At 38.4% G+C, this 20,138-nt stretch overlaps 1 protein-coding gene across 33 annotated transcripts in view; it reads right to left on the reverse strand.

The window, feature by feature from the left end:
• The window catches only part of ABLIM2 (actin binding LIM protein family member 2), a 142,896-nt gene that overhangs the window by 8,902 nt on the left and 113,856 nt on the right, over positions 1–20,138 (reverse strand). For 24 of the 33 annotated variants that reach the window (XM_083834494.1, XM_083834508.1, XM_083834505.1 and 21 more), the window contains 6 exons: positions 16,506–16,558; positions 15,751–15,898; positions 9,970–10,028; positions 7,631–7,685; positions 6,212–6,276; positions 5,957–6,037 (listed from right to left, as the gene is read on the reverse strand). In XM_083834494.1, coding sequence (XP_083690620.1) covers positions 5,957–6,037; positions 6,212–6,276; positions 7,631–7,685; positions 9,970–10,028; positions 15,751–15,898; positions 16,506–16,558 — 461 coding nt within the window. Of the gene's footprint in view, positions 1–5,956; positions 6,038–6,211; positions 6,277–7,620; positions 7,686–9,969; positions 10,029–15,750; positions 15,899–16,505; positions 16,559–20,138 lie in introns of all 33 variants that reach the window. The other 9 variants (XR_014583817.1, XR_014583820.1, XR_014583821.1 and 6 more) reach the window with 2 other exon arrangements.

Raw genomic sequence — 20,138 nt, forward strand, 5'->3', positions numbered from 1 at the left:
TGTGGAAAAAATCTCATCCTTAAAACAGATCCAGACAAGTAGTTTCAGGAGGAAAAGCATGTTTGAATTAATGTAAGTGCTCTGTTCAAACAAGACCGCACCCATGTTTAAATCTCTGATTTCTGTTTACAAGAGAACAAGGTGGCAGATGAAGGTTTGCTACTTGACATTCCAGAATATTTTTTTCCTTAGCAATTGTTTCAGTTAAGCAAAGAATGAACAGGCTCAAACAAAAGTGGAATAATATATTTTCTACTGTATTGGATGGGCATGAATGAATAATGCTTTTAACTCTGACATTCAAAAGAAAAGGCTAAAGAAACTAAGATGCATCAAGATAAGAAAATCAAAAGAAAAAAATAAATGATGCTTTCCAAATGGACTTCCCAAAAAAGACTCTAACTATGTTGGCTTTCAAAACTACCAGCCTGTGACCATGAAAGAAATCTTATCCTCTGTGATAAAAGCAACTTCCGGAGAAAAATAAATCAATCTATGTGGCTGTGCGTGAGCCATACTCAACAACAGGCAAGCAATATCCAGTGTAAGCTAAAAGTATCAAGCACATTCTTTTAGGAGCCCAAGGACTAAACCGTAAAAGGTATTCAAGTGCTTAAAAGTGGCACAAGTATTTTCAGAAGTGTCCATAAGCCTAACTTCTGTTGGAAAAAATACAGATCACATGGAACACTACTGGAAAAAGAGCAGGTAAGGAATGTGCTTATTTATACCATCCAAAGGTGACGTCTTAGCCCCAGAACGTCAATATTTAACATAGTAAAATGAACCTTTTGATAAAATGTTCCAAATGCATCAAAGTATTTATTTTTTTCAAATGCTATTGCAGCAAAAGCAACTTAGAATCCTATTTTGTGATTAGATTACTTTACATTAAGGCCTTGTCTCCACAGAATATATCATGCTAAGCAAATTAAGGAGCTATGAAGGTCTTCAGAGTAGGGCTGACTTTAATCACATCACTCAGGGCCTTGTCCAGCCGAATCCTAAATGCTTCCTCAGATAGAGACTCCTCAGCCTCATGGGCAACCTGTTCCAGTGCTTCACTCTCCCAGTGAGGAGCTTTTTCCTTATATTTAATTGTAACTGGCCTTCCTGCAACTCATAACTGCTGCCTTTCAACCTTTCAGAGCCTACATCTGAGATGGGCATGTTTTCTCTATAACCCCTTTACTGCCAAATTGTGCTGATGACTCACATTCAGCTTATTTTCCATCAGGACCCCTTCTGCAGAGCTGTTCCCCATCTTATGTTTCTGAATGGCGTTATTCCATCACAAGAGCAGGAATCATGGTTTATCTTTGTTGCAGTTCATGACGTCACTGTTGACCCATTCCTCTGGCCTGTCCAGGTCTCTTTGAATGAAAGAGCTGCTCTGTAGAGTATCAACTACTCTCCCTCCAGTCTGTGTCATCTGCCAACACGGTGAAAGTGCAATTCCTTTTCTTCACCCACATTGTATAATCCAGTCCCGTGTTACTGTTTATATCACCTAAATTAACTTGTTCTTCACCATTTCCCCTTAGAATTGCTTGTGGGAATGCTGTTGCATTCATCTAACATTAGAATAAAAAGCAGTGTGGTAAAGAGAAACTTCTCAAAAAAATCCTGGGCCAACTCCTTATCTTTTGTAAATTTCTCACATTTCTAATCAGCTTATATCAGAAGATCCAGGCTATTCATTCAAAAGTCAGAGTGCTGGTAATGTATTTAAAAATCAGCAGGTCATTTATTATAACTGATTCTCAATGCTGTGTGTATTAGCTCACTGTTGGCATAAACATCTCCTCTAGGAGCACAAAGAACTGAGCTACTTTTGCCTCACTGCTGAGCTAGAACAATCAAACAAAAACATGCCGAGTGTTTCTACGTTTACATATATGTGGTTTTGAAGAAATAATTCCTATTATTTTAAAGCATTTATTACCAGTTGAGCCCTCCTAATCTCCAGATGCCTCTTAGGCTTAGAAAAATATGCATTTTTAAAAAAAATATTATTTATAAGCCTTGAAATAGATTTCTTACACAACAAGTAATCTAAAAAATACTCACAATGGGAGCAAAGATAGGCAAACACTACCAACCATTAAAACCCCACCCTCCTGCAATCCTTGACCATTAGCAGAGACTTTCACAGCTGCCTCCCTTAATCTCACTCAAGGAGCTAATACCTTTTATGTGAGTTCACTTTTCGTGATAGGAACATTCTCTACAGGAAATTTCCCTTGTACTAAGGGATCAGAGGAGAACTGCCTTCTCCATGACATCTATGCTGTATCATTCAAAGTTCATAACAAACCCTGTTTCACAAAGAGGAGTTTGCTTCAAGTCAACTTACAAGGGCTTTTAAAGAAATCTAGCTCATGCAGATTTACTGATCTTACTGCGACTAAGTAGACGAGGAAATCAGTGATATGATGTGTGAGATTTTAACTGCCTGAGGACAAGGCAAGATCACTTTCAGGTTTGACAGGTAATTTAAATACAATGGTTCTCACATTTCCTTTTGCCAACATCACCTCTATCCTCCTGTCCACATCCATCACACCTAGGAGCTAGTTCACATTTGCAACAATGTAAAACTTCAGCCTGAGAAACTGATGGTAATAAAGCCATAGTATCAGAACATTGACTCTGAAAATATTTTCCGAGATAAACCACTCTACAGTTTGGATAATACATAGGCTTAGCAGTGCTATCATCCTCACCATTTCTGCAGGCAAAATACAGCCCCTTCAAGAGTGAATTGGCTCCGCAGGATGAAAACAGAAGCTGGCAACCGATTCTGCTCGGAGGGAGCACTTGCCTCCTGGAGATTTGTGAGCATCGAATCACACTTTTTAGTGAAAGTGAAACATAGCTTAAGAAAGGTTAGAAATCTAACCTTAATGCTTGCTTCCAGTATTCACAGTGTTGCCTCCAAAATCTTGAAGATATCAAAAAATGCTAAATGGGTCCTCTACTAATGGGCTGTGTATATGCATGTGCATGTGTGTCTAATTTCTGTCTGTTCCTGTGAAAACCTATAAACCCATGTACTCTTGGGCTTCCAAAGTCCGGGGTCTTGCCCAACCCTGAAATGCACTGAATGCACAAGTCAGCAACCAAGTTACAATCTTCTTCTTCTTCTGCCACAAGAGGAAATAATGACAAACTGCTTTTCTACCCAAAGCTACTTATTTCCAGCAATCCTTTAACACAAAAAGAGTGGGACAGAGAGGAGGGGAAGAGGCTGGCAAGGGAAGGCAACAGTTTACTCCTGTCACTCAACTCTGCATATGGCTTGAATGTGTAGATGAGCTCCTGTCTCTGTTTTTCCAGTAGTTATAATCCTTTTAAAATGTTGCTAATTTAATTGTTTAAATAAAACACCTACCAATCCCTAATAAATGTAAGATGGTCTACAAAGGGGCCATTTGCAGACGCACATGTTTAACATAGTGCAACAATCAGCAGATCAGTCTGGTCCCCTTATCGCTTTTCTGGTGCAGGTTTGAAGCAGACCTTGTTTATTGTTCTTTTGCAAACCTCTGTGAGATCTTTGAAGTGGTTGTGCTTCTTGAGCCATCAGGCACAGAGCTGCACCTGGTGCAAAGCAGACTGAGCAACTCCAATGTTAAACAAACAGCAGTCGCAGCTGAGGACAGTGTATGAGTTATTGATAATGGCAGCCAGGACATGCACGATCCATCCAAAGCAAACTATATGTTGTCTTAAAAAAGCAAGCTGGAGCTGCATTTGGTATTCAGACGAGCCTGATGTCTTTAAACAAAGATTCTATTTTTTAATATACACAAACATATATATGTGTACATAAAAGAATCCTTTATAAGATGTGTCCAGATGAGTATCCCTCCAACTCCCTGCTCCTTCTTCTGGATTCATTATGCTTTTTATTATGGATCTCATACCTTGCTATATATCAGGCTTAAAAGAGAACACTTTTGAGGCTCTCTTATCCTTACAGTCAAATCCATACCATTTGTGGGGTTATCAAGCAACAAGCACATTAAACTATTTAAGGAACGTCCAGCATTTCCAAAACATACAGTATGTTTAAGAATTCTATATATGATTTTTTATTTAATTTGATCTCTAAGCAGAAACTTGCTGCCACTTCATGTTTTTGTTGTTGTTTTTGTTTGCTTTATGATTAGTTTCTTCATTTCTTATAAAGTTATCAAGTTAATAATACCATAAATTTATTTAAATATAAATCTTCCCCAAAGTCCAACATTGTTAATCACATATTTATTGTTGAAATCTCTTATTAATAATAATTAACACAAAGGTACAAAAGTTTAGTAATTTATTCAGTCCTATCATTACTCAAGCAAGAAAATTAACTTTGTGAATTTTGCCTGAACATAACTTTCACGATTTGGCCTTTGGAAACAAAGCTCCCCTCTATAATAAATTATATCTGCATCTCTCCAGCTTACATTACTACTCGTTGAGAGAGGTGGATGCTACTGCAAACTTATAGTACATTCTCATGTGATCATAGACCATACAGCCAAAAGGGGAGGCTGAATGAGATAACAGACCTGAAACATAGGTCCATATATTAGAAGGACAATTGGAGCTTTTCTCTTTATTTTATAATTCCCAGGTTATTCTAGGAGAGTCTTTTTATATGATCTGAAATGAATAAGTTTCTACCTACCAGTTTTGATTCCCAATACCCTGTAAAATCATCTAATACTAAAGGGTTTCATTTCTGTCTTTGTGAAACACCATTCTATCACACATTTTGGGGGTTTTGGGCTACTCCACTTCAGTTAAATTGCCTATGTAATATAATATATATATAATATGTACAATTGCCTTGGGACTGGTACTATTTAATATCTTTTTCAATGACACAGACATTGGGATTGAGTGCACCCTTAGCAAGTTTGTAGATGACACCAAGCTGAGTGGTGCAGTTGATACAACAGAAGGAAGGGATGCCATCCAAAGGGACCTGGACAAGCTTGAGAAGTGGGCCCATGTGAAATGAGGTTCAATAAGTTCAAGTGCAAGGTGCTGCACCTTGGTTGTGGCATTCCAGACATGAGTACAGAGTGGAAGAAGAACTAATTGAGAGCAGCGCTGCTGAGAAAGACTTGGTGAGGACTTTCATCTGGTGGATGAAAAGCTTGACATGAGCCAGCAGTGTGCACTTGCAGAAGGCCAACTGCATCCTGGGCTGCATAAAGGGAGGAGTGGCCAGTAGGTGGAGGGAGGGGATTGTGCCCCTCTGCTCTGCTCTTGTGAGACCCCACTTGGAGTACCGCATCCAGGTACTTGGAGTACCGCATCCAGCACAAGAAGGATGTGGACCCATTAGAGTGGGTCCAGAGGAGGGCCATGAAGAAGATCAGAGGGCTGGAGCACCTCTCCTATGAAGAAAGGCTGAGAGAGCCGGGAATGTTCAGCCAGGAGCAAAGAAGGCTCTGGGAAAACCTCACTGCAGTCTCTCAATACTTAAAGGAAGCTTATAAAAAAGATGGAGAGCAACTTTTTCCTCAGTCAGATAATGACAGGACAAGGGGAATGGTTTTAAACTAAAAAAGGAGAGATTTAGATTAGAGGTTAGGAGGAAATTCTTCACTCATAGGGTAGTGAGCCACTGGAACAACTTGCCCAGAGCTGTGGATGCACCATCCCTGGAGGTGTTCAAGACCAGGTTGGACAAGGCCCTGGGCAACCTGATCGAGTGGGTGGCATCCCTACCTACGGCAGGGGGCTTGGAATTAGATGGTCTTTAAGGTCCCTTCCAACCCAAACCATTCTATGATTCTGTGATATACTAGTGTTTTCAAATAAATTATTATATATAGTGTTATTTCGCTCTTCTTTCATTGCTGTTACTTAACGTGAGCTTAGGAATACCTCAGATGGTAAACAGACAGGACAAAGACTTGCAAAGCCATCAAGCAAATATCATTCCTACCTCCAGTCTGGTCCTGTCCACATCCTTAGGCAATTTCACACGAACTCGGTTTGTTACAATAAGGGTTTCATAAGGATAAATCTGTTAAAAAGACAAGAACATATGAACTCCAGACAAATCTGATTCTGATGTGTGGAAATGACTGTGTGGGGAACTTACTAATTTTAATGGTACATACTTGCATCCTTATTTGACAAATATTTCACTGGGACAAAATTAACAAAATAAAATTAAAAAAAAAGAAACACATGTAACCTTGCTAGGAAGTGCTGAATCTGATTGTTCTTCCAGTGTTGGAAAAGCCCTTCTTACCTTGTATTCTGCAAGAGAATGAGAATAGGTTCACAGTTTAGAATTTATAGGCTGCTTTTGAAGTCACCATAATGAACATATAGGTACATTAGTAATTTGTTATCCTACTACATTTCTCTTACAGTTTTCAATAGTTGTTGGATAACTGCATGCACTGTAAGCATTTGACCCCAATGGTCTCAATGCCTATAACACTGAAGCAACAGTCCTTGAAATCAAAGGTTTATTACAGAAAATCCATCTCTTGATACACTGTGAGTATGGCAAAATTGGGATTTTCTCTTTATAAGAGGCTTTTGTGCAGAGTTAAGTCAGACTGTCATCCAAAAGTCCCGCCCATATTGTTCTTTACTGAAAACAGTTAAAATATATGGATTATTACAGGCATGTCATTTTGTGAACATACACAAAAATCATTAAGTTAATACAGTGTTCCAAGATGCCAACACCTTGCACTTGGACAACTATAGTGGAATAATGATAGCAATTGTTCTATTTTTTGGGGGGGTAGGGTGGGGTGCTCCCGCATCTAAATTAGCACAAGAGTATTCTAGCTAGGCCAGTGTTAATAGATATTACTACCGTATGTTCATCTATTCTCATATACATCAATGATTAAATGCTACCAAGACAGCCAGTATGTTTCCATAGACTTTTTTTATGGTCAAAAAATGAAAAACAAAGATAAGTCTACTTTTCAAAATCTATACTGTCAATTACTCAGACAAAGATTTTTATCAACACAGAGGCATGAAGTGAAGCATTGGAGTAAGATTTAAAAAACAAAAACAAGATTAAGTGACTTGGAAAAAAACACCCTACTCTTCCCCATCAAAAGATGCATGTTCCTAAATTGCTCATCTCTTTTGAAAATCCTAACCCAACTTCCATATTAAGCATACAGTCCACTTAAACTATAATAAAAGAAATTAATGTAATGAAATTCTGCTTTTTGAATTCTGTACATCTTAGCCCTACTGCAGGACCAAAAAGAAGCACAATGAACTATATCTTTTTATCAGATATGGCTCGAAGGAGTGATTAGCTTAAGTTTCTTCCTCTCTTTGATAAGAGAACACCACCTGTTAAGCAAAGAGAATCATGGAGGCTGTTGCCATATATTCAGAATACGGGGATAAACTCAACATTGTTACACCACTTTGTGATGCAGGTGTCAGGCCTTTATATTCAGTCAGATAAAAAGAAGATTCTCTATGATGAACACAATACTGAGCTAGCTAGCTATCACTATCACATGAACCATGGGAAGATACCAGAATAGTAACCCTTTTGGGAAGATGTTAACAAACATCCTCAAAGGACGAAAACATAAAGTGGAGTGGAAATGCTACTGCAATATACCTTTCATCCCCCAGCTCGCCTCCTGGTCTGTTTCGTATTGGCCCATATTTTCAGGCTAAAAGAGAAGAAAAGAAGCAATGTAACAGCAAAATACACCATAAACCAACCCACACCACTCCGTGTACAATCAAAATACAGATCCTTATGAGACAGAAAGAGAGCAGTTTCATTAGAACTTGACCTAGTTGCTCTAAGTGGGTATCCAGAGCACTCACAACACCCATCAATCTACAGGAGCAAAGAAGGAGCTTTGCTTGCAGAGGTGGATGGAGTGTCAATAAGTGTGCATCAAACTTGGAGGTAGTGCAGGTGCAGTGTGCTGTCTACACTGTGAATTTCCACGAACCAGTGAAAGTTGGTGCTTGGGTGTCATTCAGGGAAGCAACTGCACAGTCTTATCAGCCCATCTCACCCCTAAGTCCTGTGGATGATTTAAGCTCTGATTCTTAGCAACTTCCAATCAGGTAGAAAGGTGTCAGAAAGCCACCAGCCACTGTCATTTGAAGACCTGGTATGAAGGTAAGCCTCAAATGCTTTCCCCTGCAATGCAGACCTTTTATGACAGTCATCCCAGGAGACCCGATCACTTATGCTGCACTGAAACCTGTGTGTCTTATTATGTTTTCTGCTTCACAACTGCAGATGCCACTAAGATCAGGGAGAACTGTCCATATGTATCATAGCTTTGCTTGATCTACTGTCTTTTTCTTTGCTGGCAAATGCTATGATGATGACAATTATTACAGGAGAAGGGCATTATTATTATTATTATTGTTATTATTATTATTTATTATTATTATTATTTTTATTTTTTTCCCCATTAGCATATACACCATGTGCACATCCAGGCTCAGAACAAACAGCAAGGTTCCCTATTGTTTGTTTTTGTTTTATTGCATTATGCACCAATGGGATAGTTGATTAAAAAAACATACCAAAAAAGCTGGTATGAATCTTCAGTCTAAACAGAGCACTTTCATTCTGAGAAGAATTTGATCTAAAGGATTTGATCATTTTCAACTTTCCTGAAATTTTCAGAGATGAGGTTGCACCCCTTATATGGGACAAATGCTGCCATCTGCTGCTTTCCTATCACATTACATGACTTAAACCTGCAAAAGTACAGCAAACACTGCATCTATACTTTCTGATGGCTTTGGTTCCTCAACAGTGCAGGGGCTGTGCGCAACTTGATCTTTCGCTTGGTCCAGGTTACTAGTAACGGTTATTCTGAAAAGTCAGAAAAAAAGCGATTGACTCCTAAATGGGGACGGCTGTATCCAAACATTTTCAAATTCATAAATCTAATTTGGTCAAGTTGTGCTGCCATTGGTTTCTTCAGAGAGGAATTCAAGCAGTCAGGTACTTGGAGTATCACAGGCACATTTAGTCTTGTAATATTAACTCAAAAGGATGGACAGTAACTACAGAAAAATCAGTTCAGCTGCTCTCTTACAATTACTTTCTTGTAGCTCCTACTAATAACCTATAGTTTTACTCATCACTGGAGAAGTTTAGTCCTGCTTATATACTTCTGAAGCTTTCTTATCTTTGTTTGGAGAAAGGAGGAAATTTGAATGAGGTCTTGTCCATATAATTTATACACAAATCAATCTTCAAAATGCAAGTGTGTCTACGTATTCCCAATTTATCACTATTAACCATACTGTGTTTTTATCAAAAAATATGAGACATGAACTGAGAAGTCAAAATGTCGAATGCCAGAGAGAGAGACCACAGTATCAGTGATGGATTTTTCCTGAGGAATTACAAAAGATACATAATAAAGAATTAGAAGATGAACTCCTAGTCTTAATCTGATCATAAGTTTATGTATTTTGCTTTCTAGGTTGCTTCCTGCCATTCTCTCTGCATTGCTCCCTCCTGCCTTATATAATGACTACGTGTATATATATACACATAAACCAGAAAATGAAAAAAGAAAAAAAAAAAGAAAAAAAAGTGGTTTAAGAAATGCAAAGGTTATGAGCTGCTCCACCTTTGCTCTAAGATCATTACTTGCCTAATGAAAGGTTTAACCCATCCTATCATTAATTCAAGTTATACTGTGGTCTGTTAATATATGCAGCTTGTACATTTTGGACCTTGGTTCTGGAAGGAGAATCAAGATTCCCAATGCTCATGCCACACACAATCAAAACGAAAAGACCCAGTCTTACTCCTGCAGGCAGAAAAACTGTAACCCTCACAGGGAATGAATCTGTCAGGCAGGGCTGGCAGCCAAAACACTGTGAAGTGTTACTGCTGTGTAGATTTTTAACTAGTTGCCTATTTATGAAAAACTGTTACATGGAGAACACATTTAAATGTATACCTACCTGATGCAAGCCATTCCTTCCATAACCAGGTAGAGAAGCAGATTTAGAATATGGAAATCCTGTAAAAGACATTATATATCACAATAATATTTTTTGTAAAGTCCTTTACAACTTTGTAGAACACAGAAATCAGGAAAACAGCCAGAAACAGCAATTGCAAGGTGACTACGTATATTGTATTCATGGGATGAAATATAACTGAGTACTACTCATATCAGAAGGATTAGTATCTTATCACTTAAGAACAAACAAACAAACAAGAAAACAACACACATTTTGAATTCTTTAAAATTCTTCACTGCTTCAAGTGAAAAAAAATAAAAAGCATAAATGAAAGTATGGCAATAGAAAAAGAAAGTAAGTGAGAGCATAAATACTGAAGAGAAAGGTTCTACATAGATAAAATTCACAAAGTGATGTTACCATGAACAGATTCAATTTAATATGGTGAAAAGCCTTACTTTTAATATCTAGGCTAATAAGAAAGTTTGGGTGTTCTCTTTGTCAGTAAATGGAAAAAAAGTATTTCAGACTAGTTTTTGGTTTATAAAAATAATGCTGTATAGAAGTGGCAAGTTGAATCAGTTTAAATTCAACAGAAGATGAAGAAATGTGTCTGTAGTAAACACTATTGATTTCAGTACAAGAAACTGTGCTAAACTGAGGCAAAGAGTTAGGAGAAGTCACTTAGCTCAAAGAACTGAACGTGCAAGTCTTCTTTCTGACAAAAATGTTAGCAATTTGTGTCCAAAGGGGAATGAAGGCAGGGAATTCAGACCCGACCGGATTAATAAATACCCTAAGGAGATTATTAGGAATAAGAACATGGAAAGAAAAAACAAAAGATGGATCAGCAAAGAGCTCACGGTGTGCTGAGATAAAGTGAGAACTGCCAGGAGTCAAGCTGAGTTAAACATTGAAAATGATATTAAAACAAATAGCAAAAGGTTCTGCAGCTACACAAACAAAAAGAGAACAAGGAAAGAAGAAATGGGATCACTGGGAGTTATGCTGTGTCAGTACACAAGAAGAAACCTAGGTAGGACTCCAACACTAAAGGATTATTTCACCTCAGCTTTTAGGAACAAATTTAGAGTATGGAGCAATGAGAGAAAAACCTAATGCAATAAGCGTATGCAAATAAATCACAACTGTGACAGAAACATAATTCAAAGCACTCTCTACTTAAACAGGGAGCCAATAAGCTCATAAAAGATTGGAAGTCCAATTGCTTATACTATTAGAGAACAGCAAGTACAGTTTTTGTGTTTAAGAAGGGAAAAAGGTACTCAGGACCTATCAGTTTGTTTCCAACAGAAAACTTTAGGAAATACTAAACAAAAACATAGAAGTAAACAGAAAATCAATTATATTCATGTAGATTTTGACTGGTTTAACATAAGTTAAAGAGACAGTGTCACACTCCCCTGGTAGTTTTCTTTGCTAAGAGAAACAGCTTCTACGCAAAATAAATTTTATTGGATCTCATCTAATGAAATATTAAAATATTCCATATGTTGCCAAAGATGAAATTAAAGCAAAACTGAAGAAGATGGAGTTTATCAGAGGAATTATAGGGTCAGTAAGGAAAAAATTAAATGTGAGAAATAGATACTGAGAACTGAGCAGTGCTGAGTGAGGGAAATGTCAGCATAGACTGGTGTCGAGTTAAAATTCCTGAATATTTTCACTAATAAATTGGACACCAAAAATAGTAATGGGCTAATAAACTTGGCTGTGACCATTACAAATGCACTTATTAACTTAAGTGTAAAAATGACAAAAGTTGGAAATGGCTGTCTTGATACTTTCAAGATATGGAAATAATTGTAGTGACAGGACATCATGGAAGGATGTTCTGTTCAGGTGGGTTAAATTAACTTCATCGGAACAGTGGTCTACAGGATAACTGGGGCAATGAAAGCTCATCATAGGTAAAATGGCTTTATGAAATTGACTTTTAATCTAGCAAAATGAAGATAAAAGAGAAAAAAAATCTAACATCATCTGAGGAGTGGTATAAATTGTGAGCAGAATTTCCTTTGTTGGTCCCACTGTGGGCTCTGACATCTGATACAGAGACATAGTGGTGAATATTGAATTAGATGGACCACTTACCTACTCCAGTTTGGAAACTGGAAATTTGTCATTGTTTGTTATCTGAATGGCAGTGACACTAGAGAAGAAAGTGTCATGTAATAGTCATCTGTATTCCTGCTTGGAAAAAGATGCCAGTGTTGAACATCAGTTCAATTTGTTGGCATCTTGGCTACAGAGAAGGTGAGTGGGATTTGTTCTGTTGCCAAATTTGTCAGTTACAAGGGAAAAACACACTAAGGAAAAGATCATGGTTTGAAAACAAACACAATTCATTTTAGCACGTAAAAGCTCAGGAGTTGCCTCCCAGGCTGCCAGGACTGAGCCACATTTACAGGCACAAGCGACATCGTGTGGCTGGCTGGAAGAAACCCAAGAGGTGTATAAAGCTGAAAGAACTCAGATCATAGTAATAAGAAAAGAGCCAGTGACTCCAGCCAGAAAAACATTTCATTTAGTTTCTGGTTCCTAAGAACTTATTTGTGAAGTTTATTATTATTATTATTATTTTAATATAAAGGTAAAATATATCACCAAAACCCACCAACCACATACTGCTCATTATCACATCCAAATGCAGTTGTACCTCTATAGCAAATTTTCTGGGGTAACTGGTCAAGATACAGTAATCTGTCTCTTTAATTAGGTGCTATCTGAACATCAGATACTCTTTGCATGGGCATGGCTCCCGCTTTTTCCAATACGACATTCACTCTAACCTGGATATTCTGAGGCTGTTTCTCAGCACATCAGGTACACATTAACAGCAGGAGTTACACACTTTGTTAGATATCTAACGTCCTACACATGTGAAGTTAAAATAATGACTAATGGTAAACAATAAAAAACATACACATACAGAAACAAGACACATTTATGCAGGTGGATGTAAGGAGATGCTGTCCCTGTCACTTAGTCTTCAACATGGCTGGACACAAGCAAGCGCCACTCCAGATATCTGCCAATTATACAAGCCTCATACTTAAGTACTTTGATGTTAGATATATTCTTCTGGGAACGTAGCTAGAGTAATGTACCTAAATATCTTCTAGAGCAGACTACCCTTCTTTGGTTTGCTCAGAGGCTAGATGAATGAATGCAGTGCTCTGCACAATGTTTGGACACATTGCCAGAGATTCACAGTCAGATGACTGCTAACCCTTCTATTCTGTATGTAACTGTTTGCACCAAACCTTTATCTGAAAAGTTTATTTTCTCTGATACTCACTGACTATGCCACAGAAACAGGTCAGGTTAAAGATCAGGCCACTCTTAACCATAAGTGCAAGAGGGAGAAAAGCTACTGTTTAGGTGTTGATGAATTACAGATGTTAGTAACTGTAAATGATAGATGTCAGGTGTGAGAGGTGATCAGACCTGAGTTTTTCTTGCTCAGGATTTTCTACAAAACATCTTGAGCACATGCATGCAATGTCTGGTGATAGCTAAGGAATCAAATCCCTTCAGGTTAGACTAGTGAGACTGATGACCCAAAATAACTTTTCTTTTTTATCTTGTCACACCCTTGTGACAGGCTTTGTATCAACTGTTTTTCCTCTTCCTTGCATAGCTAAGCCATAATTTCCTTAATAGAAGTTGATGGAGCCAGCTATCACATTACCAAAATGCCCACAAGACTGACATCCTAGCCTTGCTGCCAGACATGCCTCACAGTGGATACATTCTTTTGGAAAACTGCTTCCCCAGCTTTTTCATCCCAGATGACCTTGTACTGTTTTATGACATAAAGTGGAGGATGCAGGGAGATAAATGTCCAAGTTATCTGTTAAACTTTCAGTGATCCTTATGCTTTATCATGATATGGAAAAAATGTCTGTACTAATATTCAAAAGACATAGTTTATACCAAGGAGTAATTACCACAAGTCAAAAATAGGCCTGATACTACTATCCTGTTTATTTAAAATAGGTAGCATATAGATAGGTGCTTTTATGTATTAATGAGGGGCAGGTTTTTGTTGTAAGGAAATTCTCCTCCACAGACAGATAACACAATTTCTTTGTATAAGCAATGCCTCTTATGGTATATAAGCACTGCAGCCAAGTCAGCAGTGACCGTGAAATGGTAGAGTTTAGGATCCTGAGAGCAGCAAGGAGGGAGCACAGCAAGCTTGTTATCCTGGACTTTGGGAGAGCAGACTTTGCCCTGCAGGGATCTGCTTGGTAGAGTACCACGGGATAGAACCCTGGAGGGAAGAGGGACCCAAGAAAGCTGGTTAATATTCAAGGATCACCTTCTCCAGTCTCATGAGCGATGCATCCCAACAAAGAAGAAGTCAGGCAAAAACGCCAGGAGGCCTGCATGGATGAACAAGGAGCTCCTGGCCATAATTGAGGCAGAAAAAGGAGGCCTATACAGGGTGGAAGCAGGGACAGGTAGCCTGGGAAGAATGCAGAGAAATCATTCGAGCAGCCAGGGATCAGATCAGGAAAGCTAAAGCCCTATTAGATTTAAATGTGGCCAGAGACGTCAAAGGCAACAAGAAAGGCTTCTATAGTTACATCAGTGTTTTGTAAAAGAAAGACTACGGAAATTGCAAGCCCTCTTCAGAAGGAAATGGGAGACCTGGTTATCCAGGATATGGAGAAGGCTGAGATACTCAACAACCTTTTTTGCGTCACTCTTCACTGGCAAGAGCTCTAGCCACACTGCCCAAGTCACAGAAGGGGGCGGGCCTTTGTGATCCTCAGGAAGTTCAACAAGGCCAAGAACAAGGGCTTGGATATGGGCTGGGGCAATCCCAAGCACAAATACAGGCTAAGTGGAGAATGGATTGAGAGCAGCTCTGAGGAGAAGGACTTGGGGATGTTGATTGATGAGAAGCTTGGCATAAGCTGGCAATGCGTGCTTGCAGCCCAGAAAGCCAACCTGGGCTGCATCAAAATAAGTATGGCCTTCAGGGTGAGGGAGGTGATTCTCCCTCTCTACTCTGTGCTTGTGAGACCCCACCTGGAGGGGTGCAGCCCCCAACATAAGGAGGACATCAACATATTAGAATCAGTTCAGAGGAGGGCCACAAAGATAATCAGAGGGCTGGAGCACCTCTCCTATGAAGACAGACTGAGGGAGTTGAGGTTGTTAAGATTGGAGAAGGCTCTCTGAGACTGCATTGTGGTCTTCTAGTACCTAAGGTGGGCCTATAGAAAAGCTGGGGAGGGTCTCTTTGTCAGGGGGTGTAGTGATAGGACAAGGGGGAATGGCTTTGAACTGAACAAGGGTCAATTTAGATTAGATATAAGGAAGAAATTCTTTACTATGGGGATGGTGAGGCAGTCAAACAGGTTGCCCAGAGAAGCTGTGGATGCCCCATCTCTGAAAGTATTTGGGGCCAGGCTGGATGGGGCTTTGAGCAACCTGGTCTACTGGGAGGTGTCCCTGCTCAAGGCAGAGGGGTTGGAACTAGATAATCTTTAAGGTTCCTTCCAACCCAAACAATTCTATGATTCTTTCATTAATAGAGGACTAAAAATAGTTTCAATATTGAAATCCAAAGGTACTGAATGCTTACAAGCCATAGCTAAACTGGAAAATATATGTAACCATGATAGGGAAATGAAGCATAAAGCATACTAGGGAACTATTTGGAGAGGTCTACAGCAGGGCTATCTTCCTTTGTCACACTCCTTCTTGCCCGCTATGACAGCCCCAAGACGCAGTACTCACGGGAGTATGTGGCAGTAGTACCCTCCTGTGTTCTCTGGAAGTTTTCTCTGTCAGTTCCAGGAGTGAGAGACAGGGACCGAGTTTCTGAATCTGGGGAATTAGTTCTGGTGTCCATATCCCCTTTCAGAATAAGCCAACTGGTCTTTAGCTGAAATGAATAAAAAACAATTAAATGAGTCAGGATTTAACATCCAAATGCATGTCCTACTTCACCAGCCTGGGAAGTCTTGCTAACTTGAATGTTTATGCTCAGTACAGCCTGTACCAACACTTAACAAATTATAGAAATTGACTATGTAACAGGACTCCACATTAGATGCCACGGCTATTGAAAACTTTTAACTTTCATCTGGGCTGAGGATAGTTTCTCTTTAAAATAAGTTGTCCACCATGGCCCACTTTAGAAGATGTGCTATGTCACGTTCTTACTACTAATCTGTTATAACATTTTTGTTGTATGTTAACACACACACTAAGCAAGGGTCCAACGGCCTTAGCTGAATCACCACAAACTTATTGTTGCTTATTTTAATATCCTTATTTCTTTCTTTACTGCAAAATGTAAAATCTAAACACTCTGGGTGAGACATTATGCTTAATAAATCTTCCTGAAACTGTCTTTTGTAAAGACCTAAAATCAGTAATGCTTATTTCAGTTATATAAAATAATACCTTTAAACATAACCAGGTTTTATAGAACAGTTGCCTCAAGAAACTCAAACAAACTACCACCTTTTGTTCTTTCTGGTCATTACCTTCTTACTGTCCTGATCCAAACTTCCATCCTCCCCTTCTGATCTTCTTGATGCTGGAAGATTAAAGTTAATTTTAAAAATTGGAAGAGATTAACACAGCCAAAACAGAAAACAAAAAGTAATGTTCTAAATATTCTCAAAAGGGGAAAAAACAATACAAAATGAATCTGAAGTTGGGCAGATAATTGGATATGTAGGGCTACGGTGTCACAGAACTACTTAACATTTGGAAAAGATTACGGTAATACTAATTCTGTAGGCGTACAGTAAATGTAGAAAATCTACTCCTGGTGGATTTTTAAGCTATGTTTTAGGAAGAAGCTACTTTTGTGGAATGACAGGTGGTAAAAAAACTACATCATAACTTAGGGACAGATCTATATAGTCACTGCACCAAGGAGCAAGTCATTTGCAAGCAAATTTCCATTATTCTTTGTTACCATGATCATGAAAGAACATGTGTTTACATAGCTATATGGTGGTCTTGCACATTTGTGCCTCCTACGTTCTTCAGAAGGACAGGCAATGATGGCAAACAAGATAGGTACAAATTTAGTATTACCTCTTCATGATACCTGCAAGACAGGCTGTGTCAGCACAAGTGAGAGTGAAGGAGAGTAGGTAAGGGTGGGGTGGTCCTGACCTTCACATAGCTACACTCATCATTTCTTAGATAAAGTAAAAGAGGACTCCCAAATTCACAGTGTAACTCTCAATTTTTTCAACTATATTGCTCTCTGTAAGAGTCTATTATCAACAAATATTTACCTGTTGTTGTATTATCCTGTAACCTGCCAACTTCCTGAGAAGAAAAACTGAAAACCTACAAGATATTCACTGAATAGTTCCCAACCATTAAATATATTTTTCCTGGTCTTCTCTACCAGAGTTTTGTATCAGAGACTGATTTATAACTCAGAATTTTACAGAAAGATTTTGTGCCAAATTTCATGCCATTTCAGATTACTTCCAAAAATCTGAACCCTTCTTGCCTTTGTATCACTCTGTTGTTGTGGGGAGAGTTTTAATGGTACAAAACTGGAGCAGTGCAATGTCTTTGCATAATTTTAAACCCATGAGAGGTTATAACAAGGGAATTGTCTGCAATATCTTCGTACAAGAGCAACAGAAGAGTTCCATGCACAACAAGGCAGCCAGAAAAATATATTTATTAACAATAAAAGTAGCATGAGAATACAAAAGTTAAGGAACAGATTAGATTGCTCAGAGACAGAGGTGAGGAGGAGATCAAGTTGCACCCTCAGAAGTGCTGCAACACTCCCATCTAGCTGGGAACAACTTTGCCCTCTCCAGTTCCCCAGCCAGCATGTTTGCAGACGATCTGCCCTGCATCTAAACAACACAGTCAAAAGGCGACTACCATTAGCATTTCAGTGCTCTTCTGTTTCATTTTCTGGTGCCATTACACAGCTTGCATCTAGACCTTAACTGGTTTTGTCAAGAAAGTGATACTTGAAAAATGAAAAATTTTTACTTGTCATTTTGGAAATATCCATGAGTTAGAGGTGAAAGTATTTCAATGCCTTTTTTTTTTTTTTTTCTTTTTTCTTTTCTCAACTTAATGTGGCAAAACAAAGCTGGGTCATAAAGTAAAAACAACATTATGAAAAAACTCTGTTTTCACAGTTTGCTAATGGCATCCTGACCATGGCATTTTTCTGATATGGCAAGCTGTTTCTTTGAGAAAGAAAGAATAGAAAGATGAAAAATTGAAGTGCCTACGCTATGTTGCAAGAAGGTCGTGGACCTGATTTACTGATATTTTGGGAACATACCCTAAATCCCCAGTCAACAAGCTGTTCCAGGTTATATGGATGGATCTCCTTCACACTCAAGAGAAATCCATGCAGAGAATTTGATGCATGTTTGCAATTGTTTTTGTTTCAAGACATTGCTGCTTTTAAAGAAAAAAAAAAAGTGGTATCCAAAGTGTTATTCAGAAATTCCAAACATTCCATGCGATCTTCAAAATAGTTAAACACCCAAGTTTTACACAGAGGTCCAGAGGAGTCCAAAGAAAATCAACAGAGGCCTGCAAAGCCTGCCCCTCCCAAGTTCCTGACGTTACTGGCAGATAAATCCAAGTGGCCTGAATTTCATCAGTACTGAGCACTAGCTTCTCCAATACAAGGGATACTTGGTTCTGCTGTGAACCCTGATGTGAACTACACCTTTCACTTAGACCAGTGCCAACACTGCTGCAGAACAAACTTTTTTTTTTTTAATTTTGTATTATGTTCAAATGTTGTTGAAATATCAATGCGCTAAATAAATAAATAAATAAAGACCATGCAGGCTCCAGCATGCTTCGATTTCTAACACCAACTCTCAGCCTGATCTCTTGTATGAACCAGTTTTCCACCAGCTTTTTTTTTTTTTTCTCCATTCTGCAGCTAAGTGTTTATAATAGAAACACAGAAGCTGTAGCTATAGCAAATCTGTTGGGCACTCTTGTAACTAAAACCTTCCAAAGCCAAATGTTTTGGAAGAGCTTCTTGCACTTTTTGTTTTAAAGAACATTTTTGTGCTTGTTTGTTCAAACTTGGTCTCTTCAGCGAAGGAATGTTCTCTGGCTCCCTTTCAGCATGTATTAGTTCAGTGTCCCTTTAGCTTGAGGAGCTGAATCATCAGTTGCTCATGTGTTCATGCTTTAGTAGAAAGATTTATAGAACTTCTGCTGGGAGTTCTTCCAGAACAAAAGGTAAACGCTGTATTTTTTTTTTTTAATGGAAGGAAAGTTCATTGATCTATTTTGTTTGTTTGTTTTTGAATTAGAGTAAATTAAATTTTGCTCCTCAGCAGAAACACAACTAGCACATATTTTCAACACATCTCCAATCCACACACTTAGAATATCTATAGTGTATAAAAGACAGTTTAAAATGTAGATCCTTCTTAATGTATAGATACTGCTGACTCAATAATTTCACTTTCCACTTACTCCAGTGATTACTAGGAACAACTCCATTGAAGTTAGTGGACATAGAGCAGTGCAAAATTGACAAAATCCAGACTTCAACTGCATATCCAACTGACTGAAAACTGATACAAAAAACCCTGTCCTGGAAGAAAAAAAAAGCTGCTCTTTATAATCTTTGCAAACCAAAAGTATCAGTAAAATTAAATGACACAGCCAGAATATAGGAGCCCTATCATCAGATTTTGTAAATCGCTGAAGCTATGTTGACTTATATCAGAGTAAGTTCTGACACTTATTTTGTAACTTTGCATTTGCTCTTTCCAAACATCACTGTAACATTCAACTTCTTCCTTTGTGAGTAGCTTCTTTTGCTCAGTTTGAGTACTTTACACTAATGATTTGTGTATCTAAAGAGAAGAAAGAATTGGACAGCTTGGGCAGCCTGTAAATTTTGTAGATGACACTAAATCAAGCACTAAATCAAACAGATATTATCTTTTTCCCTTGGAGGTAGCATTAGTTTGACCAAGATTAGGATACTGTGAGCAGAAAATCTATCTAAAGTGCACTGAAACATCAGCAAGTCTGACTTTGCTCAAAACCAGAACCACCACAGAGGTCATCTAAATATTAAGGATTTGAATGTGCAGTTACTTGAGCATGAAACTCTTCAGTTACAGTGAATGTACGCA

The sequence above is a fragment of the Anser anser genome (assembly GCF_964211835.1).
Source record: "Anser anser genome assembly, chromosome: 4".
NCBI classification, from domain to species: domain Eukaryota; kingdom Metazoa; phylum Chordata; class Aves; order Anseriformes; family Anatidae; genus Anser; species Anser anser.